The 27,908-nt window shown below is 49.7% G+C and overlaps 3 protein-coding genes across 7 annotated transcripts in view; 1 reads left to right on the forward strand and 2 right to left on the reverse strand.

Moving 5' to 3' along the window:
* The window catches only part of LOC120813124 (piezo-type mechanosensitive ion channel component 2-like), a 31,845-nt gene extending 18,878 nt beyond the window's left edge, over positions 1–12,967 (forward strand). Inside the window, exons 17-55 of one of the 5 annotated variants that reach the window (XM_078096509.1) lie at positions 40–227; positions 300–457; positions 568–744; positions 851–964; positions 1,149–1,349; positions 1,422–1,626; positions 1,862–1,963; positions 2,047–2,224; positions 2,300–2,386; positions 2,568–2,724; positions 2,813–2,909; positions 3,068–3,233; positions 3,319–3,408; positions 3,528–3,616; positions 4,083–4,148; positions 4,239–4,354; positions 4,472–4,571; positions 4,660–4,734; positions 4,831–4,997; positions 5,079–5,512; positions 5,592–5,831; positions 5,903–6,004; positions 6,079–6,235; positions 6,340–6,522; positions 6,768–6,942; positions 7,293–7,392; positions 7,784–7,931; positions 8,069–8,156; positions 8,242–8,368; positions 8,457–8,615; positions 8,802–8,949; positions 9,071–9,259; positions 10,667–10,759; positions 10,832–10,998; positions 11,197–11,313; positions 11,389–11,468; positions 11,709–11,922; positions 12,099–12,240; positions 12,323–12,967. In XM_078096509.1, coding sequence (XP_077952635.1) covers positions 40–227; positions 300–457; positions 568–744; positions 851–964; positions 1,149–1,349; positions 1,422–1,626; positions 1,862–1,963; positions 2,047–2,224; positions 2,300–2,386; positions 2,568–2,724; positions 2,813–2,909; positions 3,068–3,233; positions 3,319–3,408; positions 3,528–3,616; positions 4,083–4,148; positions 4,239–4,354; positions 4,472–4,571; positions 4,660–4,734; positions 4,831–4,997; positions 5,079–5,512; positions 5,592–5,831; positions 5,903–6,004; positions 6,079–6,235; positions 6,340–6,522; positions 6,768–6,942; positions 7,293–7,392; positions 7,784–7,931; positions 8,069–8,156; positions 8,242–8,368; positions 8,457–8,615; positions 8,802–8,949; positions 9,071–9,259; positions 10,667–10,759; positions 10,832–10,998; positions 11,197–11,313; positions 11,389–11,468; positions 11,709–11,922; positions 12,099–12,240; positions 12,323–12,424 — 5,698 coding nt within the window. In that variant the 3' untranslated portion in view covers positions 12,425–12,967. Of the gene's footprint in view, positions 1–39; positions 458–567; positions 745–850; positions 965–1,148; positions 1,350–1,421; positions 1,627–1,861; positions 1,964–2,046; positions 2,225–2,299; positions 2,387–2,567; positions 2,725–2,812; positions 2,910–3,067; positions 3,234–3,318; positions 3,409–3,527; positions 3,617–4,082; positions 4,149–4,238; positions 4,355–4,471; positions 4,572–4,659; positions 4,735–4,830; positions 4,998–5,078; positions 5,513–5,591; positions 5,832–5,902; positions 6,005–6,078; positions 6,236–6,339; positions 6,523–6,767; positions 6,943–7,292; positions 7,393–7,783; positions 7,932–8,068; positions 8,157–8,241; positions 8,369–8,456; positions 8,616–8,801; positions 8,950–9,070; positions 9,260–10,666; positions 10,760–10,831; positions 10,999–11,180; positions 11,314–11,388; positions 11,469–11,708; positions 11,923–12,098; positions 12,241–12,322 lie in introns of all 5 variants that reach the window. The other 4 variants (XR_013454238.1, XR_013454240.1, XR_013454239.1 and 1 more) reach the window with 4 other exon arrangements.
* Positions 12,968–15,199: 2,232 nt separating this feature from the next.
* Positions 15,200–19,253, reverse strand: LOC120811618 (transmembrane protein 200C). The gene is made up of 5 exons (XM_078096514.1): positions 18,903–19,253; positions 17,259–17,445; positions 16,974–17,187; positions 16,745–16,887; positions 15,200–16,660 (listed from the first exon to the last, which is right to left on the reverse strand). Exons 2-5 carry the CDS (start codon positions 17,363–17,365, stop codon positions 15,841–15,843), a joined length of 1,284 nt encoding a protein of 427 aa, XP_077952640.1. The 5' UTR covers positions 17,366–17,445; positions 18,903–19,253; the 3' UTR covers positions 15,200–15,840.
* Positions 19,254–19,417: 164 nt separating this feature from the next.
* Positions 19,418–26,682, reverse strand: l3mbtl4 (L3MBTL histone methyl-lysine binding protein 4). The gene is made up of 18 exons (XM_078096510.1): positions 26,341–26,682; positions 25,637–25,692; positions 25,461–25,546; positions 25,270–25,374; positions 25,062–25,197; positions 24,889–24,980; positions 24,658–24,800; positions 24,298–24,374; positions 24,130–24,215; positions 23,920–24,030; positions 23,725–23,839; positions 23,441–23,537; positions 23,159–23,287; positions 22,924–23,001; positions 21,858–21,922; positions 20,906–21,072; positions 20,727–20,789; positions 19,418–20,652 (listed from the first exon to the last, which is right to left on the reverse strand). Exons 2-18 carry the CDS (start codon positions 25,662–25,664, stop codon positions 20,434–20,436), a joined length of 1,797 nt encoding a protein of 598 aa, XP_077952636.1. The 5' UTR covers positions 25,665–25,692; positions 26,341–26,682; the 3' UTR covers positions 19,418–20,433.
* Between the last annotated feature and the right edge of the window lie 1,226 nt (positions 26,683–27,908).

Here is a 27,908-nt window from a genome sequence, read left to right on the forward strand (position 1 = left end):
AAGTTTATTATACTTCTTCTCACCTGTCTCTCTCTGCAGGCTGGTCCACTCCGACGGCAGCCTGTTCGACCTGTCGGTGTGTGAAACCCCTCAACTCCTCCTGGAGGCGGAGAAGAGCCGAGGACAGAGGGAGTGTGAAGAGGAGGAGACAGAAGAGAAATGGATAAAAGAGGAGGAGGACTACCCCTGTGTGTTTGAGAGGGAAACCCTGTCTGAGCATATCAAAGGTAGCTGCATAGACATCATCACACCTGGGACTCTTCCATACAGGAAGTTCACTCCTGTTCTCTCGTCCTCAGTGCTGGTCTCCTGGAGGTTGGTGGTGGACCGTCTCTCTGTTTTGTTCTTGCGCCTCCTCCTCTCCTTGCAGCGCCTGCAGCACCTTCTGTGGTGGATCCTGGAACTCCACATAGTTAAGATCGTCTCCTGCTACATCATCTGGGTCTGTGTAAAGGAGGTGAGATCTGTCTGTCTTTCAGTTTGACCTCTATAGGTGAGCGTGTAAAACCTGTCTGTCTGTCCCTATAGGTGTGTGTGTGTGTGTTGAACCTGTCTGTCTCTCTGCAGGTGTGCGTGTTTAACCTGCTGTTCGTGCTGTGTGTGGCCGTGGCTCTGCCCTACAGGGCGTGGCGCCCCCTGCTGTTAGGAGTCTGTACAGTTTGGACCTGTGTGGTGACTGTCTGTAAGATGTTGTACCAGCTCAACATTGTCCAGCCCTTCAGATACTCCTCCAACTGCACCATGGTAACCATGTCAACAACATCCATCCACACTGGCCAAATACCTGTCTGTCTGTTACCCCCCCAGAAAGCCTCCTGTAGCGGTACCATACCTGTCTGTCTCTCTGTAGCCAGGTAACTCCAGCGCCGACCTGTCTCGCTCTGTTCTATACGCCGGTGCAGTTGACCCCGCCCAGTGGGTGGGGCTACGGAAGACTGACGGAAAACTGCTGGACTACCTGAGGGTGAGGAGTGACAAAGCAACTCTGATAGCCTAGCATCAGGCTACGCTGATGAAGTGAGATCTAGCATCTAGCTAACCAGTCTCCACATTATATGATGATGCTCATCACATAGCATCGTGCTAACCAGTCTAACCTGATGAAGTTGGGTCTGATAACGTAACAGCATGCTAATCTCTTTCTGCAGCATAACCTGATGATATTAGCGCTGTTAGCCTTTGAGGTAACAGTTTACAGACACCAGGAGCTCTACCGACTCCGACGTAACGAGGTTCCGCCCGCCACCAAAACGCTGTTTCATGACATCACCAGGCGCCACCTGGACGACAGCGTGCTAAGCTGTGTGAAGTACTTCCTCAACTACTTCTTCTACAAGTTTGGCCTGGAGGTGAGACACACCCCGAGGTTAGCAATAAGCTAACATCTTCACGTTTAAAAATATTCCCACGCTCTTCCTCAGATCTGCTTCCTGTTGGCTGTGAACGTGATTGGCCAGCGGATGGACCTGTTCGCTGTAGGCCATGCCTTTGGTCTCATCAGTGTCCTATCAAAGCGGCGCAGGAGGCACATTGCCTCAGTGTGGCCCAAGTACTGCTACTTCCTCTCAGGGCTGCTATGTTTCCAGTACATTCTGTGTATCGGGTTCCCTCCGGCCGCCTGTAAAGGTACAAACAATGTGTGGGGATTATTACTTCATAATGAAGTTTATAAAACATTTTTATGCTAAGCTATCCTGAGAGAGGATGTGTCTGGACCACTAATACAATATCCTATTACTGTATTATTTTCAGATTTTAAACATTTTGTAGTACATTATAAGCTAGGATAACAGCTTCAGTTCTTCAAGTCATGCTAAGCTAAGCTAAATGGTGAATTTTAAACTCTTTTTGGTACTCACAGATTATCCATGGAGACCTCCGTCCTCCAACATGGACTCCAACGTGGTGAAGTGGCTCTTCCTGCCCGATCACCTGACACCTCCAAACCCAATCTTCCTCCTCTGTAGGATCATCATCATCATCATCACCACCGTCTGAGATGATTTCCTGCTCCCCCTCATTATCTCCTCTTTCCTAATCTTTCAGATGACTTCTTGCTCCTCCTCGGTGCCTCTCTGCAGCTGCAGGTGTTTGAGGAAGAGCTCCGGTCGTCGGTTCAGATCCTCGCAGGAGACAACTGTGAGCTGGACGAGGATGACGAACAGGTTCCAGATGCAATCAGGCGACTCCGTCTGAACACAGGCCCTGACTTCATGCTGTGCAGGTAGCCCCCCCGCCCCGTTCTCCTTATTTCTTGGTGTCTCATTGTCCGTCTGACCTTTGCCCTCTTTGTATGCAGGTCTTACCTGGACATGATGAAGCTTATCATCTTCAGCTACATGTTTTGGTTTGTCCTCACCATCATCTTCATTACTGGGACTACTAGGTGAGTGGGCGGAGCCACTGCAACCTGAACTTGAACGTGAATATTCACCAATAATGTTAATACAATCAAGTATTTGGTGTCTTTTGTACAGGTTACCTAGTGACATGTTTCTACTCTCTGTTTGAGGATCGGTATCTTCTTTATAGGTTACTTCTTGATGTGATTCTACTTCCTGTTGCAGGATCAGTATCTTCTGTATGGGTTACCTGGTGGCGTGTTTCTACTTCCTGTTGGTTGGCGGAAATCTGCTGCTGAAACCAGTGAAATCCATCTTGGTGTACTGGGATTTCCTAATTGGCTACAACGTGTTCGTCATCACTATGAAGAACATCCTGTCGGTAAGATGCATCATCATCATCATCATCATCCTCACCCTCTCTGAGTCAAACCGTCTCAATGTCTCCACCTGTCTGTCTGTCTGGTCAGATCCTGGCCTGTGGTTTCATCAAGTCGTTGGTGTCAAACCACTGCTGGCTGATTCAGCTCTTCAGTCTGGCCTGCACCATCAAAGGGTACACCAAACGTAGGTGTTTACTCTTCACCTGTCTGTCTGTCTGTCTGTCTTGTCTGCCTGCCTGCCTGCCTGTCTGTCTGTCTGTCTGTCTGTTTGTCTGTCTGTCTGTCTGCCTGTCTGTCTGTCTGTCTGTCTGCCCGGTGTTTACCACTCATAACTTCCTGCAGCGGAGCAGCAGAGCAGTAAGCAGTGTGAGTTGCCTAGCGACGAGGCCGGCATCATTTGGGACGGCGTTTGCTTCTGTTTCCTGTTGCTTCAGAGGCGGGTCTTCAGGAGTCAGTACTTCCTGTGTGTGGTCCTTGACCTACAAAATACACAACTGCTGGCCTCCAGGTACACAATCACACACCTGAACAGATGTTGAGGAACGGACATGTGGTGACACGTTGATGTGTGTGTGTGTGTGTGTGCGTTAAAGGGGTGCGGAGCTCTTTGAGGCGTCCACAGTGAAAGCTGTCAGAGCGAGGCTAGAGGTGGAGAAGACCTCCATGGACCTTCTGAAGAGGCAGTAAGACACGCAAAGTAGTTCAGAGGGTCAAAGCACTGAGACAAGTTTCACCTGGGACCAGATGTTGATGGACACACCTGTCCGCCGGTGAACCACTTCTTGTCTCCCATGTGCTTCAGGATGGAACGAATAAAATCCCGACAGAAGAAGTTCCGCAAAGGAAAAGAGAAATTGTTGAGTTTGACCCAAGGCAGCTTCTGCACCGAAGGTTTGTTGTTGCAAAGTACGCAAATATTCAGCGTGAAGGACGCGAAGGAAGCAAAGCCAATAAATCGCCTTTTCGTCCCGGCGCTGTCTAGCGAAAGCCAATCGGCGTTGAGATGCTCCGCTCGTCATCACCGCCGTACTGCTGCCAAAGCCTCAATACACTTTATGAAAGTCACTGGAGACACACACAGCACAGACTGACATAGTGTTTGTTGCCATGGTGGACGATAACTGTCTTTACGGAGACAAGCTGCAGAGATAAGCCACGCCCCCTTCCGGCGCCTATGAAGCGGATGAAGGAGACGCAAATGCAGACAAATGAATGAATGAATTAAACTAATTGGGCGATTAAATCATGGCGAGAATTCACTTTGGTTTTGGTGTGAACGCAACATGAGGTGTACATTCGTTGTCATGGTGATGGCTGTCAGTCGCCAGACAATTTGACGTGAGTGTCTGTTATGTAGATCAGGAGAAGAGGAAGGGGCGGGGCCAGAAGAAGTGGTGGAGACCCTGGGTAAACCACGCCTCCAGTGAGTCACATGACCTCTGACACAATCACTCTCTCACCTGTCAGTCACTCTGTTACCGTCTGTAGGTCTGACCTGTCTGTCTGCCCGCAGTGGTGAGGAGCGGTGATTACTACCTGTTTGAGACAGACAGTGAGGAGGACGAGGAGGAGGACGAGGACGAGAAGAAGAAGAAGAAAGAAAAGCTACCCGAGAAATCAGCCTTTCAGGTGAGCTCTCACAAAGATCTGAAACACAACAAAGAAATGAGAAAGTTTGACCAAAAGAGAGTGAAAGTGATGAAGAGTGATGAAGATGCTGTCTGTCCGTCTGTCTCTCGCTCGCAGTTTGTGTATCACGCCTGGATAACTGATTCCAGAACAGCAATGAGAGCTCGGAACAACCAGGAGAAACTCTGGAAGAGCAGGAAGGAGGAGAAGAGAGAAGGTGAGGAGGAGGAAGGAGGAATAGGAAGAAAAGAGGAGGGAGAGGAATTGAGGAAGAAGATACACTAACTGCTCCACCTCTCCCGCAGCTTTAGGGATAGAAGTGACAGAGGACACTGAGGAGGATGGAGAAGGAGAGGAGGAGGAGAAAGCGGAGGAACCTGGTTGGAGTCCTTTGTGATAATTGTACCAGAAGCACTCAGACTCAACAACTACAGCTCCCATGATGCATAGCTGTCTCTTACAATCGTGTGTTTCAGACACTGTGCTGCGTCGGTTCTCCGGCACCTTGCGGTTCTGTTGGGTTCTGCTGTCCGCTCTGCTGGACTCTCTGACTGCCTGGCTCAGCGGTCTGTGTCAGGAGCACATCGACATCTCCACCGTCCTCCGCATCGAGCGCTGCATGCTGACGCAGCAGGCCAAGCAGGTGCAAAGCGACGGCAGCCGAGTTGGAACTACAAAGAGGGAGGAGTTGTGTTGATGCGTTGCTTCTTTCTTGTTTGTTCAGGGTAACGTTCCCACCAGAGAGGCGATCCACGTCTACTACCAAGAGCAGATGATGAGAGCCTCCAGAGAGTCAGGCCTGAACGACAGTTCCCATGAGGCCGAGCGGCAGGCCTCGGCAGAGAGAAGATGGGAGGAAGAAGAGTCGGTGAGTTCTGATGCTGATGAGAGTAGTCCACAAAAACCCAATCCATCAAGACCACCATCGGGAGGAGCTCCACTTCCTCTACCAGAACAACAATCAGGCAAAGATGATTCAGGTGAACCATGTTCAGGACTTGAACCAGACAGAGTAACAGCAGCATCATTGGAAGATGACCCAGAAGGCCTGGTGAATAGAATCCGTCAAAGACGGCGACCCAAACTGACCCGGATGGAGAGAGTTGGAGCTTCATCGTCCTCCTCATCTTCAGAGGACGATGGTGACGAGCAGATGAGGTGTGGAGGAAGAATACGATGATGATAATTGTTCCTCTAGATGCTTCCCACCTGATTATTTCGCTTTCTGTTTTAACAGAGCTGAAGAATCAAAGCCGATTCAGACCAGCGCCTCCTCCCCTACCCCCCTCTCCTCCCTCCTCCTGCCCCCCTCCTACAGCCTCGCTCTGGGCCTGGAGCTGCAGGTGGAGGAAGAGGCCGAGGAAGGATTCGGGAAGCGCTTTCACCAGAGTGACATCCTGTCCGACTCGGCCTCCACTTCCTGTCCAGCGGCGTCTCGCGCTCAGGAGCTGACGGCCAGCGAGCTGCTGCGGAGCAGGTGAGTCCCAGCTGACATCCTCCGCCCGCCACCTGCTGGAGGTTCACGCTGAGTTTCCCTTTGTCTTCCAGGACCTTCTATGACCAGGAGCTGGAGGCGTCAGACCGTTTCTACAGTGACCAGCCCCAGCTGCTCCAGCTGTGCTACGCTCTCTACAATATCCTGGCGGCCAGGTGAGCTCTGGTCCGCAGGCGAGTCCTCAGATCCCTCTAAAGCTGCTAAGATACTCACACAGTCCTTGCATCAGGTCGGAAACCGTGTGCTACCTGGTCATCGTGCTGAACCACATGGTGTCGGCCAGCTGTCTGACCTTGGTACTTCCTGTTCTGGTCTTCTTGTGGGCCACACTGTCCGTCCCTCGACCCAGCAAGACCTTCTGGATGACGGCCATCATCTACACCGAGGTTCTGTCACAACTTTGTTTCAAACATTCAGTCATGTGTCCACAGGTGGTCGGTGGTTTGCACTAAATCTGTCTACTTGTCCATCTACCTGTCTCTGTCCTCAGGTCACCATCGTCATCAAGTATTTCTTCCAGTTTGGTTTCTTTCCGTTCAACCAGAAGCTGGAGGTAGATCGCTCCAAACCGTTTCACCCTCCAAACATCCTTGGGGTGGAGAAGAAAGAGGGCTACGTCCTGTATGACCTCCTACAGCTTCTTGCTTTGTTCCACCACAGAGCCATACTCAAGGTAAGAAGATCTAGATCATAGAGCCACACTCAAGGTAAGAAGATCTAGATCATAGAGCCACACTCAAGGTAAGAAGATCTAGATCATAGAGCCACACTCAAGGTAAGAAGATCTAGATCATAGAGCCACACTCAAGGTAAGAAGATCTAGATCATAGAGCCACACTCAAGGTAAGAAGATCTAGATCATAGAGCCACACTCAAGGTAAGAAGATCTTAAATATAAATGATAATCTTGTTTATCAGTGCCACGGACTTTGGGACCAGACTATCACCATGGAGGCCGACGCCATCCATCCTCACGGCAACCGAGCCGACTCCTTCCACGGCTTTGCCTACATCGATCCGACCGAGCGCACCACGCAGCGCCGAGGGCGGAAACGGACGACCTCCAGTTCCACCCAGCAGCGCTCTCCTGCAGGTAGAATCAGAGACAGCTGAAAGCAACAAGGTGAGGCTTCCACCTCCACCTGATGGAGGTGAGGAGACCTCGGGAGCGTCTTTATGCAGACAACGTGGTTCTGTTGGATCTTTGACTCGTCAGCTCTCATCCTGACCTTTTCAGTTGAGGATGATAAGTTTCCTTCGCAGCCTAAAGCCTGAGTTTTTTAAACGGACATGTTCACCATCCCTTTGGATTGTGTCTCTGCTTGATTAAATATGTCCACCGCACTTCACGACTCAAAGATGAATTAGCCGCTGCAGTAAACGAATGCACTCGTTCACGTAGAAGCACGGTTGACCTTTCCTCCGTCATCCTCTTGCTCTCAGGGAGCGAGACTTCCAGAGCTCAGCGGCCCGGCAGGTTGGATCTGCTGCTGGAGAAACTCCGAGAGCTTTCCATCAGAGCCAAGAAGGTCTCCGTCAGCAGGTAGAGCAACCTGGCAACTAACCAGGGTCCGGTGAAACAAAGGGACATTAATGTGAACCCAGTTCATTACTCATTGTCAGTGGATTCTATTAGGACCACAAAACATAACAAGAAAGGAGAAATACTTATAACTATAAATACATTTGTCACTTTTGGGAACAACGTAAATCTATAAGAACCCAACACTTCTTATGCACTTACTGTATGTCGACATTTGGATATGTTACCCTCGTCGTATTAGTGTTATTGTGCTCAGATGAAAACATTTAAATCTGGTACAAGAATAATGTTTATTATCTGGCATGTTTAATGAATCCCCTCATTTAACTCGATGCTCTAAAGATGAAGATGTGACATCAACATGAGGTGCTAATAACTCTCTCTGCTTCAGGTGTTTGTCTCTTTACCGTCCCGTCCTTCACTTCTTCAGAGCTCTCATCCAACCAGAATACAGCGCCGTCACCGATGTTTACGTCCTCATGTTCCTCGCCGACACCGTCGACTTCATCATCATCGTCTTCGGCTTTTGGGCCTTCGGAGTAAATTCAGAGGATTTACTGATTTCTGGCACTCGCGATTCACTGGGAAACTTCTGTTTATTTGGTTCATTCTATTATATTTACTTCTCTTGTGTTATATTTATTTATTGTAATTGCTTTTATTCTGTATTATACAGAAACACTCTGCGGCTGCTGACATCACTTCCTCCCTCTCAGAAGACCAAGTTCCTGAAGCGTTCTTGGTGATGGTTCTGATCCAATTTGGTACGTCTGCCTGTTTGCCTGTCTGCCTGTCTGCCTGTCTACCTGTCTACCTGTCTCACCATCCATCGGTCTGTCTCGTCTACAGGCACCATGGTGATAGACCGGGCTCTGTATTTGAGGAAGACCGTTTTGGGGAAACTAGTCTTCCAGGTGATTTTGGTTTTTGGGATTCACTTCTGGATGTTCTTCATCTTGCCGACGGTCACTGAGAGGTGGGTCCTCTAAGCCCGCTGTCTCATTAGCATAATAAGCTCTGTCTATGTGTCTGTAAGACTCTCTGTCTGCCTGTCTGTCCCTCAGGCGGTTCAACCAGAACCTGGTGGCTCAGCTCTGGTACTTTGTTAAGTGTGTTTACTTCGGCCTGTCGGCCTATCAGATCCGATCTGGATACCCAACACGAGTTCTGGGAAACTTCCTGACGAAGAGCTACAACTACCTCAACCTCTTCCTCTTCCAGGGGTGAGTCCAGCTGTCCAGCCTAGCTTAGCACTAAGGCTAAAAGTAAGTGGAAGGTATCAACCCAGCTTAACAATAAGCTCTGACCTAACTGTCTGTCTCTCATTCTGTCTCCCCCCTTGTCTGTCTCTTTACTCCTCCATCCACCTGTCCGTCTCTTTACCTGTCCGTCTCTCTACCTGTCTGTAGTTTCCGTCTGGTCCCCTTCCTGACGGAGTTGAGGGCGGTGATGGACTGGGTGTGGACAGACACCACGTTGTCTCTGTCCTCTTGGATCTGTGTGGAGGACGTGTACGCCCACTGCTTTGTCTTAAAGTGCTGGAGGGAGTCTGAAAAGGTATATGTCTTTGTGTGTATATATGTAATGTATGTATATGTTGTGTGTATTTGTACACAGGGGTACCCTGTTCAAGAAGAAGCTTGTACATGTGAATGTTTTTGTGTATATTTGTATACAGAGGTACCCTCAGCCCCGGGGACAGAAGAAGAAGCGTGTGGTGAAGTACGGGATGGGCGGTCTGATTGTGCTGCTGCTGATTTGCATTGTCTGGTTTCCACTGCTCTTCATGTCGCTCATTAAATCCGTCGCCGGCGTCGTCAACCGACCGATCGACGTCTCTCTGACCATCACATTGGGAGGCTTTCAGGTAGGGTGACCTGTACCACGCACCCCTGTGCCACGCACAACTATACCACAAACACCTGTACCACGCACCCCTGTGCCACGCACAACTATACCACAAACACCTGTACCACGCACCCCTGTGCCACGCACAACTATACCACAAACACCTGTACCACGCACACCTGTACCACGCACACCTATACCACACACAGCTATACCACAAACACCTGTACCAAACACACCTGTACCACGCACACCTGTGGCACGCACAACTATACCACAAACACCTGTACCACGCACACCTGTACCAAACACACCTATACCACGCACACCTGTGCCACGCACAACTGTACCAAACACACCTATACCACGCACACCTGTGCCACGCACACCTGTGCCACGCACAACTATACCACAAACACCTGTACCACACACACCTGTACCAAACACACCTATACCACGCACACCTGTACCACACACAACTGTACCACAAACACCTGTACCACGCACACCTGTACCAAACACACCTATACCACGCACACCTGTACCACACACAACTATACCACAAACACCTGTATCACGCACACCTGTGCCACGCACAACTATACCACAAACACCTGTACCACGCACACCTGTACCACGCACACCTGTACCACGCACACCTGTACCACGCACAACTATACCACGAACACCTGTACCACGCACACCTGTACCAAACACAACTATACCACAAACACCTGTACCACACACAACTATACCACAAACACCTGTACCACGCACACCTGTGCCATGCGCACCTGTACCACAAACACCTGTACCACGCACAACTATACCACAAACACCTGTACCACGCACACCTGTGCCATGCACAACTATACCACAAACACTTGTACCACGCACAACTATACCACAAACACCTGTACCACGCGCACCTGTACCACAAACACCTGTGCCACGCACACCTGTACCACGCACAACTATACCACAAACACTTGTACCACACACACCTGTACCACACACAACTATACCACAAACACCTGTGCCACGCACACCTGTACCACGCACAACTATACCACGTACACTTGTACCACGTACACCTGTACCACACACACCTGTACCACCCACAACTACACCACAAACACCTGTACCACACACAACTATGCCACGCACACCTGTGCCACGCACAACTATACCACAAACACTTGTACCACGCACACCTGTACCACAAACACCTGTACCACGCACACCTGTACCACGCACACCTGTACCACGCACACCTGTGCCACGCACAACTATACCACAAACACCTGTACCACGCGCACCTGTGCCACGCACAACTATACCACGCACACCTGTGCCACACACAACTATTAGCAGTACTAGGAGTACTTGTAATAGTACTAACCCGACCTGCTCTTGTGGTTCACAGCCCATCTTTACCATGAGTGCACAGCAGAATCAACTCAAAGATCTGACGGAGGAAGACTTCACCTCCTTCACCAGCTCCTACAGCTACACACCTGTAAGTACCTAAGTACAGAACTGCAGTTCTGGTGCTAAAGCGCATAGTTTGATGCCAAGGTGTATATCCCAGAGTGCCTTGCAGTTCCTGGAGGCCTATGCTCATGAGGATGTGACGGTGGCGGAGCTGCAGGGCAGCAGTAACTCTCTGTGGACCATCAGCCCCCCGAGCAGGCAGTACCTGAGCCAGGTCCTCCGTCTGGACCACTTCCCCCTGACGCTGTCCTGGACTGTTCAAAGGTCAGCTTCAGTTTACTGATCAATAATTAATAAATTATGCAATGTGATTGGCCTTCACGTCATGACTCTCATCTAAAAAGTATTTTGTCAAAAAAGCGAATTGCATGGAAGTACTATTTTGCAGCTGTAGTATTAGCAGTAGTAGTAGTATTGTCTGATCAATGGTCAATCACTGTGTGTAGTACTTTGTTTTAACAGGAACCTGAGTCTGGGGGCAAAGGCAGAGCTTGCGTCAGGTAAACATGTGACCTACCTGGACGATCAGACTCGCCTCGAGCTGATCCAGCTGCTGAACGGGACGAGGTCACTTCCTGTGTGAGTACAGGGGGCGGAGCCTTGAGTCTGGGTGTGTGTTACTGCTGGAGTTGTGTTAAGTGTGTGTGTTTTCAGGGTCATACAAGAAGTGTTTCCGTGTTTCATTCGAGCCCCGAGCGACTCCAACTCCAAACCCATCGAGCAGCTCTACAAAGGTTTACTAATACGATGATAATACTACTAATCGAAAAGACTACAGCTCTATTTTGTTTATTACATTTAAATTGACATATTATAGAACTTATATAAGGGATCATAAACCATTCTGAATGTTCACATTATGATTATAATTCAAATTACTAATATAAAAATGATAAAACAAACAACATAAACTACTAATGGTACTGTAGTACTCTGCTAACAACTAGTTCTGCTCTCTTCTCTGGTCCAATCAGACGACCACTACATGGACATCTTGCTGGCCCTGGAGCGGTCGACCAATCAGAGCCGGGAGATCCAGGACTGGTGGATTGTCGACCAACCAGGTGCCACTCAGGTTCCTATTGAAGGCGGATCCCTGTTGAATGACAGGAGGGAGGCGGGGCTTCAGCTGTTCGTGTTCAGTGATAAAGTCAGTCCTCCGAGCCTGGGCTTCCTGGCTGGATACGGGTACACAACATTACCTTCAAGTACTGCAGTACCTGTAGTATTAATACTACTGAGGCTGTAGTACCTGTATTATTATCACTGCAGAACCTGCAGTATCAATACTGCAGTACTTGTAATATCGTCACTGCAGTAGTTGTAGTATTAACACTGCTGACACTGTCGTGTTCCTCCTGCAGCATTATGGGTCTCTATGCGTCGGTGGTCCTGGTCATCGGGAAGTTCGTGCGGGAGTTCTTCAGCGGGATCAGTCACTCCATCATGTTTGAGGAGCTGCCGTGTGTCGACCGCATCCTCAAGCTCTGCACTGACGTCTTCCTGGTACTCCTGAGAGGAAACTCTGTGAGCTCCGCAACACGCCGAGGGGGGCTTCTCCGATCTCATTGGCTGTTCTCTGTTCCAGGTGAGAGAGACAGGTGAGCTGGAGTTGGAGGAGGAGCTTTACGCCAAGCTCATCTTCTTGTATCGTTCCCCGGAGACTCTGATCAAATGGACGCGGCGATGACCTCATCGATGGAAACGGGCCTGATTGCAAACATTAGTCATTGTGACCCAGAGTGACATCACAAACTGTGACATCCCGGACCGTCCTCGCGAATATGTGGATGGAACCATCAGTGAGAGAATACTATTTATCAATCGACACTCAGCTGCTCTCACTTGTCTCTGTAGAGAGATGTTCTGGTGGTCGTTGCTATGCTAAGCCAAGATATGCTAAGCTAAGCTAAACTAATTGTAGGCTACCTAAGAAAGGTGTGAGATTAGCCGGAGATCAATAAAGCCTTGAACTGTTCATGGAGTCACCACATGACTCCGGAATCACAATCACACAGAATATTTAGTCAAAGTCGTCTTTGTCTTGTTCTAATGACACAAAACTGGAAGTAGATGCAGCACGTCCAGGAACTACGTGTTGTTGGGTTGTGGTTTATAGTAAATGAGTTCAGGTCACTGCTTTCTGACTGAATATAATACCTGTAAACTATAAATGTTTCTTCTGTGAATACTTGAAACTAAAATACAGAATAAAATACATTTGTTTACCTGACGGTCAGCTGTTTGTTGTAGCTTCTCTTACCAGACACTACTGGACTAGACCAGGACCCAGACACCAGAGACTACTGGACTAGACCAGGACCCAGACACCAGAGACTACTGGACTAGACCAGGACCCAGACACCAGACACTACTGGACTAGACCAGGACCCAGACACCAGACACTACTGGACTAGACCAGGACCCAGACACCAGAGACCACTGGACTAGACCAGGACCCTGACACCAGACACTACTGGACTAGACCAGGACCCAGACACCAGACACTACTGGACTAGACCAGGACCCAGACACCAGAGACTACTGGACTAGACCAGGACCCAGACACCAGAGACTACTGGACTAGACCAGGACCCTGACACCAGAGACTACTGGACTAGACCAGGACCCAGACACCAGAGACTACTGGACTAGACCAGGACCCTGACACCAGAGACTACTGGACTAGACCAGGACCCAGACACCAGAGACTACTGGACTAGACCAGGACCCTGACACCAGAGACTACTGGACTAGACCAGGACCCAGACACCAGAGACTACTGGACTAGACCAGGACCCAGACACCAGAGACTACTGGACTACTGGACCCAGACACCAGAGACTACTGGACTACTGGACCCAGACACCAGAGACTACTGGACTAGACCAGGACCCAGACACCAGAGACTACTGGACTAGACCAGGACCCAGACACCAGAGACTACTGGACTAGACCAGGACCCAGACACCAGAGACTACTGGACTAGACCAGGACCCAGACACCAGACACTACTGGACTAGACCAGGACCCAGACACCAGAGACTACTGGACTAGACCAGGACCCAGACACCAGAGACTACTGGACTAGACCAGGACCCTGACACCAGAGACTACTGGACTAGACCAGGACCCAGACACCAGAGACTACTGGACTAGACCAGGACCCTGACACCAGAGACTACTGGACTAGACCAGGACCCAGACACCAGAGACTACTGGACTAGACCAGGACCCTGACACCAGAGACTACTGGACTAGACCAGGACCCAGACACCAGAGACTACTGGACTACTGGACCCAGACACCAGAGACTACTGGACTACTGGACCCAGACACCAGAGACTACTGGACTGAACCAGGACCCAGACACCAGAGACTACTGGACTAGACCAGGACCCAGACACCAGAGACTACTGGACTAGACCAGGACCCAGACACCAGAGACTACTGGACTAGACCAGGACCCAGACACCAGAGACTACTGGACTAGACCAGGACCCAGACACCAGAGACTACTGGACTAGACCAGGACCCTGACACCAGAGACTACTGGACTAGACCAGGACCCAGACACCAGAGACTACTGGACTAGACCCGGATCCTGACACCAGAGACTACTGGACTAGACCAGGACCCAGACACCAGAGACTACTGGACTAGACCAGGAACCTGACACCAGAGACTACTGGACTAGACCAGGACCCTGACACCAGAGACTACTGGACTAGACCAGGACCCTGACACCAGAGACTACTGGACTAGACCAGGACCCAGACACCAGAGACTACTGGACTAGACCCGGACCCAGACACCAGAGACTACTGGACTAGACCAGGACCCAGACACCAGAGACTACTGGACTAGACCCGGATCCTGACACCAGAGACTACTGGACTAGACCAGGACCCAGACACCAGAGACTACTGGACTAGACCAGGACCCAGACACCAGAGACTACTGGACTAGACCAGGACCCAGACACCAGAGACTACTGGACTAGACCAGGACCCAGACACCAGAGACTACTGGACTAGATCAGGACCCTGACACCAGAGACTACTGGACTAGACCAGGACCCAGACACCAGAGACTACTGGACTAGACCAGGACCCTGACACCAGAGACTACTGGACTAGACCAGGACCCAGACACCAGAGACTACTGGACTAGACCAGGACCCAGACACCAGAGACTACTGGACTAGACCAGGACCCAGACACCAGAGACTACTGGACTACTGGACCCAGACACCAGAGACTACTGGACTACTGGACCCAGACACCAGAGACTACTGGACTGAACCAGGACCCAGACACCAGAGACTACTGGACTAGACCAGGACCCAGACACCAGAGACTACTGGACTAGACCAGGACCCAGACACCAGAGACTACTGGACTGAACCAGGACCCAGACACCAGAGACTACCGGACCACATTGGGAGTGACACAGTAAGACATACTTTTAGCAGTAAATATGTTATCTTTGGATTTATTGGTATTGGTTTTATGTTTAGAGCGAGACAAATATTTCATAGGCTGATTGTAATTTCAGTTTTCAGTGGAAGCAAACATTTAAAACCATCAAACCTCTGGGTTATGTTCTTATTTATTTTGAACAGCGTCATGCTGATGGAGATGTTTAGTCGATTACTTATATATTAATTGATTAATGCCGTTAAAAAAGGTCAGTAATCTTTTGAGGGAAATATATTCATTTCCCAGGTTGAATAAAGGAAGACGTGCATCAGCTTTACAAACAGTCTGTGAGGAAGTCAGTGGCTCCATTCATTCCCCAGGAATAACTCAAATATTACTCCGAGCACAGGGATACAGTCTCAAAACATTCCCTGGTGTCTGAGCAGACAGTTTGAAGGCCCACTCATTTATCTGGAAGACTCCTTATTGCTTCACGTTGTCTCCGTTCATCCAGAACACTGCTGGTGTCATTAACAGTTTGTGCTGTCGATCCAGGAGTCAGCTCCTGATTGGTCAACCTCCTCATCCCGCCTCCTTTTGCGTCAGTCCTCCTGCAAAATGATCCTCAGCTTCTCCCTGTTGGAGTAACTCCTGTGTGACGTCACCTCACCTGACCTCTGTGATGTCACTTGTCCTCTGCATCAGTCAGTTTGCTATGGCCAGTCGGCAGGCTCCCCCTCCTGCAGGGGGGCGCTGGAGTGGACGAGGAAAAGGAGAGGAGTTGAGACAGGGAGGAGGTCGGAAAGGAGGAGGGGGTGAGTGAGCAGGAGGAGTGGATCAGCAGCGCTTCCCGGTGGAGACTGGAGGAGCTGCAGGAACCTTGGAAGGCTCTTGAGGAGCAGAGAGGAGGAGGTTGACATCCAGGCTCCTCCTCCCCCTGCTGCCTTTGGTTTCCCTCCTCCCTCCTTCGCTCCTCCCTCGCTGCAGTGGACCAGCCCCCTGCCCGGGCTGAGTGCCTCCTGGGAGGCGCTGTGGAGCGAGGGCGGCGCAGTGGTAAGCTGAATGAGCTGAGCACCTCCTTCTGTGGGACGTTCCAGCAGGGGGAGGGGTGGGGGGGGCTGCAGCTGGGGGGGGGTCTGTGGCAGCTCGAGGAGGGGGGGTGGAGAGCGTTCTCAGAAATAGTGAACACTGCCTCGCCTCCTCCCTCTCCTCCGCCTCCCTCCGTGTGGTTCAGCAGGGAGGCGGGGTACGCCCTGGGTTTAGCCTCCAGGCTCCTTGATTGGACGTAGTTAACAAGGCCGTTGAGGGGATTGGAGGAGGAGGAGGAGGTGTGCTTGCGGAGGCCGTGGAGGTCAATGACCGTGGAGTAGATGTCCCGCAGGTTGATGACTTTCGTCTTTTTGTCGCGGTTTTCGTGCAGCGCGGCGTTCGCACAGATGAAAAGGAAGATCCCGATGCCCATGATGAGAGGTCCAAAAACTTTCAGCCTATCAGAGTACACGTACCTGTGGAGACATTTAATACAAAGTCCATCAGAGCAGGTGTGTGTGTGTGTGTGTGTGTGTGCGCATATATAACTCTTTGTTTACCTGTGGAGGAAATCCTCCAGAAAGCCTCCTGGAAGACGTCCAATTGTCCCGTTCATGGTTTCCGTTCGGTTGAAACTATCATCTCCTCTTTCTCCTCCTCCGTCTCCTTCCTCTCCTTGGAGTCTCATGGCCTCCTCTCCTCCCTGGAAGCAGTAAGAAAAACAAAAGACCTCGTTCAGGGTCTGGTGAGAGGAAGGCGGTTTCCGGATGAGGAGACAGTGGATCTCACCTGAGCCTCGGCAGCTGTGGACCTGCTGGAGGACAACGAGGCCATGGCTGTGGCCTCCTGCAGCCGAGCGCTGAAGAAGAGTCCGTCTCTGGGCCAGTAGCCCAGGACCGCCATGACCACGCCCGCCAGCAGGACCAGGACGCCCAGCGCCGCCACCAGGCCCGGGACCGAAAACAGTTTCAGCTTCCCCTTCACCACCACCACTTCGTTTCTCCTGGTGGGGCAGGAAGTGACATCATAGTGTATACGCCCCGCTGAAACCCAGACTTAATGTGTGTGTGTTACCTCTTGTTCTTGTTTTTCCTCTTGTGTGTGTTTGCTTTGTGTGGTTTCGATCTCAGTGAGTCCTGTCGGCGTGCGTTGATCCGCAGGAGGCCGCCAGTTGCAATCATCACCACCCACCAATCAGACGGTAGCTAAGCAGGCTAAGCCCCGCCCACTGCCACCTCACCTGGACTCAGTCACCAACTTCCTGTAAGACAGACGGGTAGAGGAAAAAGCTGGACCCTGCACCTCGAGTCACCAGTCCGTCAAGCTCCTGAAGTTTGCGGATGACACCACCCTCATTGGACTGATCTCTGGTGGGGACGAGTCCGCCTACAGGTGGAGTCTGACCATCTGGTGTCGTGGTGCAGTCAGAACAACCTGGAGCTCAACGCTCTGAGGACAGTGGAGATGGTTGTGGATTTCAGGAGGAACAGAGCCCCACCCTCCCCCATCACCCTGTGTGACTCCCCCGTCACTATTGTGGACTCCTTCCGTTTCCTGGGCTCCGTCATCACCCAGGACCTCAAGTGGGAGCTGAACATCAGCTCCATCACCAAGAAGGCTCAGCAGAGGTTGTTCTTCCTGAGGCAGCTGAAGAAATTCAACCTGCCAAAGACGATGATGGTCCACTTCTACACGGCCATCATGGAGTCCATCCTCTGCTCCTCCATCAGCGTCTGGTACGCTGCAGCCACAGCCAAGGACAAGGGCAGGCTGCAGCGTGTCCTCCGCTCTGCAGAGAGGGTGATCGGCTGCAATCTGTCGTCCCTGCAGGACTTGTTCGCTTCCAGGTCTCTGAAGCAGCTAAAAAGATGGTGGCCGACCCCTCTCACCCCGGACAAAACCTGTTTGTGCCCCTTCCATCTGGCAGGAGGCTGAGGTCCATCAGGACCAAGACCCCATCAACAGAGCCGGTCCCCCACTGACTGACTCTGACATCCCACCGGTCACTCCCTTCACTCCACATGCACCTGTCACTTTCGTATACACACAACACAGATGTGTAGAGTATGACTTTCTGTTCGCTGGTGCACTTTATCTGCCCCCGGACTGAAAGTGGAAGCTGGTTCCACTAAAGAGGAGCTTGATAACTGAAGGCTCCATCCTACTTTTTAAGACTAAACAAGTAACCAGCATGTATGGAGCGCAGCTCTCTAGTTGGGCCGTATGGTGTTACAAGCTCTTTAAGATAAGACGCTGCCTTGTAGGTGAGAAGTACCTTAAATTCTATTCTTAGTGATTTGATCCCTGTAAAGAATTACAGTAGTCCAGTCTAGAAGTGTAAACATCTGAGAGTTAGAGTTCTGTTTGATCAGGATATGTCCTTAAAGGTTACACAAGACATCCTCAAAGAGACGCTGTCCATAGACCTTCCCTTTGTGACCATGAAGTCTCACAAAAAAGTGCTGCGGCGCCTCCAAACATCCATTGCAACTAATTATATATTGATCAGTATATCAGTACTGACACAACAGTCAATAATAATGTACAGAGAGATGACGGAGAAGACAAGATGGTATTGATCAGCAATAGTAATCAGCCATACCATCACACACACACACGTCACAGAACAACAAGGGCAGTATTGATCAGTATCTTTTAGCATTGACCATCATCGATGATCGCACAACAACACCAAATAGAATTAGAATGAGACCTCACCGATGGAGCTCCAGTCGCTTCATGTCTCTGATCTGCTGCTCCAATGCGTCTCTCTCTCTCTCCACTTGAATTTAAAGTGATTAGTTAGTGTTCAGCGGTCAGCAGTTGAATTTGAGCTAAACTTTCTGATGACTGATGTTGAATTCTTCATGCTGAAAAGCGGATTAGGAGATAATTGTGAGGAAGGTCAGTCTCTTCATTCCACTCGGTCGCTGTGGATTCGCTGTGAATCCTCCTCTCTATCCTGTGATTCCTGGACGCTGCTGTTGCTAGGAGACACAGGCAGAGCCACTGCACCATTTGGAGTATCTTTTCTGTGCGTCTCTGAGGACGTTTGTCCCTGCTGACACTAAGGCGTAGAGCAGTGCATTGTGGGAACGACACAATCAGGTAGGACTAGAAGTCTCGTGAAGGTAGACCAACCGGTCAGGTTATCCACGGATCAGGTTCTCTTAGGATCAAGTTGTTTACTGATCATAGCAATACTGGTCAAAAGGTCAAAGGTCACATCAACATTTAAGCTTCAAAGAAACTTTATTTATCTTAATGAACACTGACAGAAACAGCAAAGAAAACATCACACTGACAAGTGCAGCAGAGCTCCGCCTCTTAGACATCACAGTGACATCATCGAGGAGGAGGAGTCAGGGCAAACTCCCAGCAGGACAAAGATACAAATATAACTATTCATATACTTTAAAATAATCTATAGAGATACATGAGATACTCTCCATAACACTACAGATGATACGTAAATATAAAGCTGACGTCTCCCTTCACAAACTGACCAATCCCAACAGAGGAGGCGGGACTTCTACCATTGGTCACGTGACAGGAAGTGACGGACCAGCATCCAATAATCTGAGAAGTAGAATCCTGAGTTCCTGAGGTGAGAAGGTCACCTTTTTGCTGTCTTTAAAGTGTCATTACAGTGGGGGCGGAGCCACGTGTGATGTCATCGAGCCCTTACATTCATAGACAACGAGTAGCAGAGCTTCTGGTTCATCTATGTATCTTATAATAAAACAAGTACCATAATCAGACCAGATTATCATAATTAAAGATGCTTATTCATGTATTCATAAGATCCTTTCAGGTTAACATGAGACATTTTCTTATTTCTTCTCATAGTTCTTAGCTCATAGTTATGAATATATTTTCATTATTATATTATGGCTTTTCATTCTAAAAGTATTAACATTTTTCTAGTTCTGCAAACTGGTTTCTTGTGAATATAAAGTTGTTAACAAAAATATTTTCATCCCGCAAAAATATATTTTCACAAACCCAGAAACATTATTCATAACAAATTGTCACAAAATGGATAAGATTCCCTGTGTTTTAGTGTTTTTTAAGGTCGCAGCTAATCAGCTGGCAGCATTCGTGTGTTCAAACAATTAGAAAACAACTGTTTTTTCAGTTGAAGGTATTTCTTCTGGTTTAAAATGATTTTCTTCAGTGGCGGAATGGGGCTGCTGTGAACTTCGTCCTTGCTTTCTTTCTTTTTGATGAGCGTCACATGACGGGATCATCAGGAACTAAAACCTGCTCGACGATTGGATGAAAAGTGAAGAGAGGTGGTGTCGTATTGTGATTGGCAGCAATCCTCGGCGGGTGATTGGCTCCGGTCCTCGGCGTGTTTAAACATAAGGATGGAGTTGAAAATTTTGAGGGCGGGGCCAAGTTTCATTGACATAATCTTGACAATGTCCCTTTGGGTGAGTAGAAGGAAGGCCCGCCCATCGATTTGCTGGACGGACAGAAGCAGGAAAGTGAGATCATAGCCGGTACAATGTGTTGAATCTTAAGCAGCTGACGTCTCACCTCGTCCCTGAACTGTTTCGCCTGTTCTTCACAACCAGGAATAGACTCAATGAAGTCTGACACCTGCAGAGAGACAGACAGGTCAGAGAGAGAAAGACGGGTTGGGGAGAGAGACAGGTCAAAGAGAGAAAGATGGGTTGGGGAGAGAGACAGGTATGGGACCTGTCTCTCTCTCTGACCTCCTGGACGCTCCAGTGTTGGACCATCTCTGCGTGGACTGCGGAGACGCCAGGCAGCAGTTTGCGGTGTTGCTCCCAGCAGAGAGACAGGTCGCGGCTGGGCTGCGCCGACATGGCCGACAAGAAGACTGACTGATGGAGGGCGGCCTGCAGACTGGACTCTGCAGCTGGAGACGGACGATGAGACACAACACCTTCATGATCAAACACCTCAGTGTAGTATTATTTTACTTTGAACAGTTTGAACCAACAACATTAGCATAATGCTAATAGTTAGCAGTAGCACCTTCCGGCTCTGATGCTGGTTCAGACCAGAGTCCATCAACAAACACAAGCCAGTCTGAACCACATTTCCCAAGAGCTCATAAAAACAAGAATGAGGAGACTCCCTGTCTCACCCCACTGAGCAGTGAGACAGACACAGCAGCAGCTGAGAAACCGCAGTCCTTAAACTGCTACCCCGGTTTCCATGGTGAGCCGTCTCCATGGAAACAGCCACTTCATCGGCCTGCTGTTTCCATGGAGACACATTGAGGAGCGACCGAGAGACAGCCTGATGATGACCTATGACATCGTCAATAAGACTGTTGATTTACATCATATCAGGTCATTTAGCAGACGCTTTTATCCAAAGCGACTTACTTTGTATTTTTAACCCAGAGCTTTTTATATTTTTGCCCGGGGAGCAATTAGGGGTGAGGTGTCTTGCTCAGGGACACTTTGACATGGGACATGGAGCAGCTGGAGCTCGAACCACCAACCTTGCGGTTCCCGGCGCACCCTCTCAACTCCATGCGCCACGTCGACCCTTTAAACCTTCTTAAAATACTGTTGCTGCAAGGCATTGTGGGTCGTCATAATCCCTTTTTTTTTTGGTAAAGAAAAGTCCAGTGTTTCCTTTGCTGAAGGAGAGAGGAAAGGAAGCATCAAAGCACCTCCCATAAACATGTACCTGGTGTGATGTGAAGCTCCTCCTCTTCCTGTTTCATATGGAGGAATTTGGTTGGTTGGGGCAGTCTGTGGGTGGAGCCAGTGGAGGAAAAGAAGTTATTATGAAATAAGCACAAACATCTGCATAGTCAATCCGTCTCTCCTGGAGGTCTGACTCACAGTCTCACCCCTCTGTTTGTTTGTATGTGTGTATGTCTCACCCCTCTGTTTGTTTGTATGTATGTATGTCTCACCCCTCTGTTTGTTTGTATGTGTGTATGTCTCACCCCTCTGTTTGTTTGTATGTATGTATGTCTCACCCCTCTGTTTGTTTGTATGTCTCACCCCTCTGTTTGTTTGTATGTGTGTATGTCTCACCCCTCTGTTTGTTTGTATGTGTGTAGGTCTCACCCCTCTGTTTGTTTGTATGTGTGTGTGTCTCACCCCTCTGTTTGTTTGTATGTGTGTATGTCTCACCCCTCTGTTTGTTTGTATGTGTGTGTGTATGTCTCACCCCTCTGTTTGTTTGTATGTGTGTATGTCTCACCCCTCTGTTTGTTTGTTTGTATGTGTGTATGTCTCACCCCTCTGTTTGTTTGTTTGTATGTGTGTATGTCTCACCCCTCTGTTTGTTTGTATGTGTGTATGTCTCACCCCTCTGTTTGTTTGTATGTGTGTGTGTCTCACCCCTCTGTTTGTTTGTATGTGTGTATGTCTCACCCCTCTGTTTGTTTGTTTGTATGTGTGTATGTCTCACCCCTCTGTTTGTTTGTATGTGTGTAGGTCTCACCCCTCTGTTTGTTTGTATGTGTGTAGGTCTCACCCCTCTGTTTGTTTGTATGTGTGTAGGTCTCACCCCTCTGTTTGTTTGTATGTGTGTATGTCTCACCCCTCTGTTTGTTTGTATGTGTGTATGTCTCACCCCTCGGTTTGTTTGTATGTGTGTAGGTCTCACCCCTCGGTTTGTTTGTATGTGTGTAGGTCTCACCCCTCTGTTTGTTTGTATGTGTGTATGTCTCACCTGTCTGTCTTTCAGTCTCACCCGTCTGTATGTTTGTCTGTCTAACCAGTGTGTTTGTCCATCTCACCCATCTGCCTGTCTCCTTCTCTTCCCCAGAGGAACCAGCAGAGTCTCGTCTCTCGGCTCCGTCTTTACCTGGATGTTCCTGAGAGACAGACAGGTTCACGTACAGGTCGTCATGGATACCTGATACTTTAACTGGTAGAACCAGAACCAGGAACATGATTTTTTATGGCACACGAAGGGTGAGAAATGTGTAAATAGCACAATATGGGTAAAGAAAACCAAAAGCACTGTGTTACCTGTCTAACTGGTTGCCGTGGTGATACATGGTGACGGGTACGAGGGTGATGACTCTCTCTCCCCCCAGCCTATCGGGAAGCAGCACCTCCTTACGCAGGTTAATGTCCGAGTACGGACACCCGAAAGCGCTGGAGGGACAACGCGCAATGACATCATGACTCAGCACATAGTGACATCATGACTCAGCACATAGTGACATCATGACTCAGCACATAGTGACATCATGACTCAGCACATAGTGACTGAGGAGAATGACATCATGACTCAGCAGGTCCGTGTACCTGTGATGTCCGGTGTATTTGGCTCCTTTAATGTGTCCAACTCCTCTGCAGCCCCGAGTGGGACAGACTCCCTGTGAGGGGGACGTGGGGGAGGAGCCTGTCTCACACACAGCGTGAAACACTGTTAGAATCAGAAAACATGTCTTCCTCTCCGACCATCTCTCTCACGCTCTGACCCTTCTGTCTGTCTCACCCGTCTGACTCTCTTTAACCTGTCTCCCTTTCCCTGCCTCTGACCCGTCTCTCTCCCTTTAACCAGTGTCCCTCTGACCCATCTGTCTGACCTGGGGGGGGCTCCAGCGGGTGTCCCGTGCGTTGGCACCAGCCCACAGGATGGAGGTCACAGTGGTCGCTGTCACTCCAGACGTCAAACTGCTGCGGCCAGCCGTCATAATGGACCTGCAGGTGAACACACCTGGTGACATCATCACACACTGCGTGACATCTGTGAGACGGGCGCACAGATGGGTCCTAGGTACCTTCACCCTGTAGTTCTCTGTATCCGTTACCGTGGCGACACGGATCAACATGGGGTTCCTCCTGTCCACTGCCTCCAGCTTCTGGTTCACCTGGAAACCGTGTGGAGCTCTCTGATTGGACGAAAATACACCTCTCCATCACGACATGCAGCTCACTGAGCGATGGCTTCTCTACCCCTTGTTTCCTTCCCTACGCCCTTGTTTCCTCACCAGTGTGAAGGCTGAACTGGGGGCGGCTGTGGAACCAGTTTGCTGGAGGTATTCCTCCCAGAGGAAGTTCTCTGGGTTTGAGTGTCCTGAAGAACACAAGTATCCATTACTCAGAGTACTACAGATACAGTGTACTGAATGTGTACAGAGTGTGTACAGAGTGTGTACCCTGAGGGGGGGTCAGAGGTCGCCCCTGTTCTTCACACCAGCCCACAGGATGGATGTACGGACTGCTGCTGTCACACCTGATCCGTTCCATAATGACCCATCAACAAATACACTTTACTCATATTGTTAATACAACAACTGCTAATATTACTACCACCACTAATCATGCTAGTACTACTACTACCAGTCGTAGTACTAGCATGTGCCCCAGTAGCTCATGTGTATTCATCTCACGGTCTCTATACTATGGTGATATTTAAATTGTTGAGGTGGAGGCTTCCTGCTTCATCCTCCACTGTGAATCCATCTTTGCTACGCTGTCCCTGACCTGTCCGCCCGGCTCCACCCGGTCCGCCTCACCAGTAGTCGTACGTGTCATCCCAGTTGTCGAAGTGAACCAGGAAACGGTCTCCGATGACATCAGCGACGGAGGCGACGCAGACGAGTCCCGGGTTCTTCCTGTCGACCGCCTCCAGCTTCCTCCCCACATGGAAGCCACAGCTCTGAGAGACAGACAGGTGGTGAGATTAAACCCACAGCAGACAGACAGACAGGTGTATACCGACTGCAGACAGACAGGTGTATACTGACGGCAGCGCGACAGGTGAACAGGGTCGGCGGAGCAGCATGAGAGCCTGTGGACTGAAGGTAATGCTGCCAATCAAAGTCTGTCTCACTGAGGCCTGGAAGGAGACACAGACAGGTTGAGTGGGGTCACCTGTGTCAGGGGGTCCTCTGTGAGGAGGCGGGGCTACCGTACTCACCTTTGGGTGGGTGGAGCCTGTGGTTGTTATCTTTACACCAGCCTGCGTGTCGGATGTCTGCGGAGTCAGAGTTCACCCAGAAATCGTAGCACTCAGAGTAGCTGTCGATATGGAGGCGGAGCCGACAGCCAATCACCTGAGAGAGACGGGAGAGTCACCTGACCGCCGTACGAAAGGTGTGTATGTATGTGGGCGTGTGGAGTTGTACCTCAGCAACGGTCAGCACACAGAACATAGAAGGATGCAGCGGGTCGACGCCCTCCAGCTTCATCCCAACTTTAAAACCATTTCTCCTACTGGGAACAGACTGGGACTGACAGACAGGTCAGAGGGGGAGTGTGTTACCGGTGCGTGTGTGTGTGTATACTTGTGTTACCTGTGTGTGTGTGTGTGTGTTACCTGTGTAAACAGTGACAGAGGAGCAGCTTCACTTTTCTGTTCGTTCAGGTACTGCTGCCAGGACCAGGACCGTCTCTTTACACTCACTGAGGACACACACACACATCTGTTACCATGGTTACAGCACTGCTAACCCAACCTAGACCCCCGAGTGTGTGTGTGCGTGTCTGTGTTACCTTGAGTGCTACAGACTTTGTTCTTCATCTTCGTGATCTTCTTCTTTGTTTGTTTTCTGATGAGACACACACACACACACACACACACACACACACACACACACACACACACACACAGTGTGTCAGTGTGAGAGGCTTCAAACCAGGTGAATGTATTTCTTTTTCATCCCATAAATACACCAGACACTCATCATCACCATCTTCGTCATCGTGAGGACACACGTGTAAACACACACTCCAGAAGGAAGCCCTCACATACACATTCAAAATAAATGTCTATCTGCAGCTAAAGTGTCAGAATTTATTCAATTATTTAATATTTTGTTTCACATCGGACACCATGATTAATATTTAACGCCTCCTGGTTTGTGTAATAGTAAAAGTAAAAATGTAGCACGTAACTACATGTATGATGTTTTTTTCATGTCAGTATTTATACTTTTGAAAGAACTAAGAAGCGTAAAAGAAGAAACTATCACGACTCTTATTGTGAATGTCTAACCGGAAGTGTGGTCCCAGTGAGGCTGACAGGTTAAATCAGGAAACAACAAACAGCGGTGATCCGCGGCCCTTTCCGCCGGCCTTCAATCTCCTCTGAGCCGCTTCAGAGGCGGCAAAGAGCCGCTTAGAGGAACCGGATCCCCAGAATGATAGACAGGACCGAGGAGCCGGTACCGGTACCGAACGTTTGGACAGAAACTTACCGTCGCCGATGTTCCGCCTCACTCTGCTGCTGACAGCAACACAACACGGAACTAAAGAAGCGCCGAGCCTAACGCGCATGCGCACACAGAGGGAGGGAAGGAGAGACAGAGAGACACAGATAGCGAGACAGATGTAGAGAAAGAGACAGAAAAAGAGAGTCAGTCAGACTGACAGAGAGACAAAGACAGACAGACAGACAGAGAGAGGGAGACTTGAAAACATCCATATTGTAACGTTTCGTGTAAATAAAGAGCCAGGTTCTTATCGCTCGGGTTTATTGTTGTCTGTTGTCGGCCACAGCCACGCCACTTCACACACCCGGTCATCAACTTAGTCAGAACAGAACTTCCCCTTCCTGTGCTCCCCCAAAACTACACACATTCCCCGGAAGGGGCGGTACCCCAACAATGGCCTACGTAACAGTAACATTAATCAGAGCCATATACATTTATGAACTTAAGGCACGCTACAATATATTGAGGCAGAATCAGATTACTAGTTAAAAGTCGAGTTCAGCAGCAAACTGATGAGTTGCACAATTTTGATAAACTTAAATCATTACAAGATGATCTTAAATCTGTTTGGAATAAAAAATCCATAAATGATCATAATGCTCAAGCTAGACCTCCAGTCTTCATGCTAAGCTAACTTGTGAAGTTGGACTGGTCTGAGCTGGTGTTCATAAGTCTAATCACTACAAAGTTTGGATCCAAAACCAACACATAACGCTGATATTCACATCAACGGGGAAACCGTTCAAACTGATCCTGATCTTAAATATGTCGTCCTGTGTTGGAAGAAACATGGAAAGAAAATAGCTGAAACCATAAAGTACAATTTCACTGAAAACATGTGCAATAAAGACGACAATGTGCAATAACCACTGTGATATGTGTACATATACATATATTTATTATATTTAGCTACTGTGGCATTTTATTGTGTCTTGTCATTTTTATCATTATCATGATACTGCTGCTCCTGTTCTTTGTGTGCCCCCTCTCTCCTTAGCCCCTCCCATCCGCCTCCCTCTCTCTCTCCTTAGCCCCTCCCATCCGCCTCCCTCTCTCTCTCTTTAGCCCCTCCCATCCGCCTCCCTCTCTCTCTCCTTAGCCCCTCCCATCTACCCCCCTCTCTCCTTAGCCCCTCCCATCCGCCGCCCTCTCTCTCTCTTTAGCCCTTCCCATCTGCCTCCCCCAAATCTCTCTTTAGCCCCTCCCATCTGCCTCCCCCTCTCTCTCTTTAGCCCCTCTCATCTGCCTCCCCCACATCTCTCTTTAGCCCCTCCCATTTGCCTCCCCCTCTCTCTCTTTAGCCCCTCCCATCTGCCTCCCCCACATCTCTCTTTAGCCCCTCCCATCTGCATCCCCCTCTCTCTCTTTAGCCCCTCCCATCTGCCTCCCCCACATCTCTCTTTAGCCCCTCCCATCTGCATCCCCCTCTCTCTCTTTAGCCCCTCCCATCTGCCTCCCCCACATCTCTCTTTAGCCCCTCCCATCCGCCTCCCTCTCTCTCTCTTTAGCCCCTCCCATCTGACTCCCCCACATCTCTCCTTAGCCCCTCCCAT

The sequence above is a fragment of the Gasterosteus aculeatus genome, chromosome 21 (assembly GCF_964276395.1).
Source record: "Gasterosteus aculeatus chromosome 21, fGasAcu3.hap1.1, whole genome shotgun sequence".
NCBI classification, from domain to species: domain Eukaryota; kingdom Metazoa; phylum Chordata; class Actinopteri; order Perciformes; family Gasterosteidae; genus Gasterosteus; species Gasterosteus aculeatus.

What these genes read in the sequence shown, in the direction of transcription:
- LOC120811618 (XM_078096514.1), bottom strand. Translation starts at nt 17,365, where the DNA reads ATGATTGCAACTGGCGGCCTCCTGCGGATCAACGCACGCCGACAGGAC. An exon ending in AGGAAAAACAAGAACAAGAG is followed by an intron (nt 17,188 to 17,258) that starts GTAACACACACA and finishes CTGCCCCACCAG; the next exon opens with GAGAAACGAAGTGGTGGTGG. An exon ending in CTGGAGGATTTCCTCCACAG is followed by an intron (nt 16,661 to 16,744) that starts GTAAACAAAGAG and finishes ATGTCTCCACAG; the next exon opens with GTACGTGTACTCTGATAGGC.
- l3mbtl4 (XM_078096510.1), bottom strand. Translation starts at nt 25,664, where the DNA reads ATGAAGAACAAAGTCTGTAGCACTCAAG. An exon ending in GATGACACGTACGACTACTG is followed by an intron (nt 24,375 to 24,657) that starts GTGAGGCGGACC and finishes GGAACGGATCAG; the next exon opens with GTGTGACAGCAGCAGTCCGT. An exon ending in CCAGTTCAGCCTTCACACTG is followed by an intron (nt 24,031 to 24,129) that starts GTGAGGAAACAA and finishes TCGTCCAATCAG; the next exon opens with AGAGCTCCACACGGTTTCCA.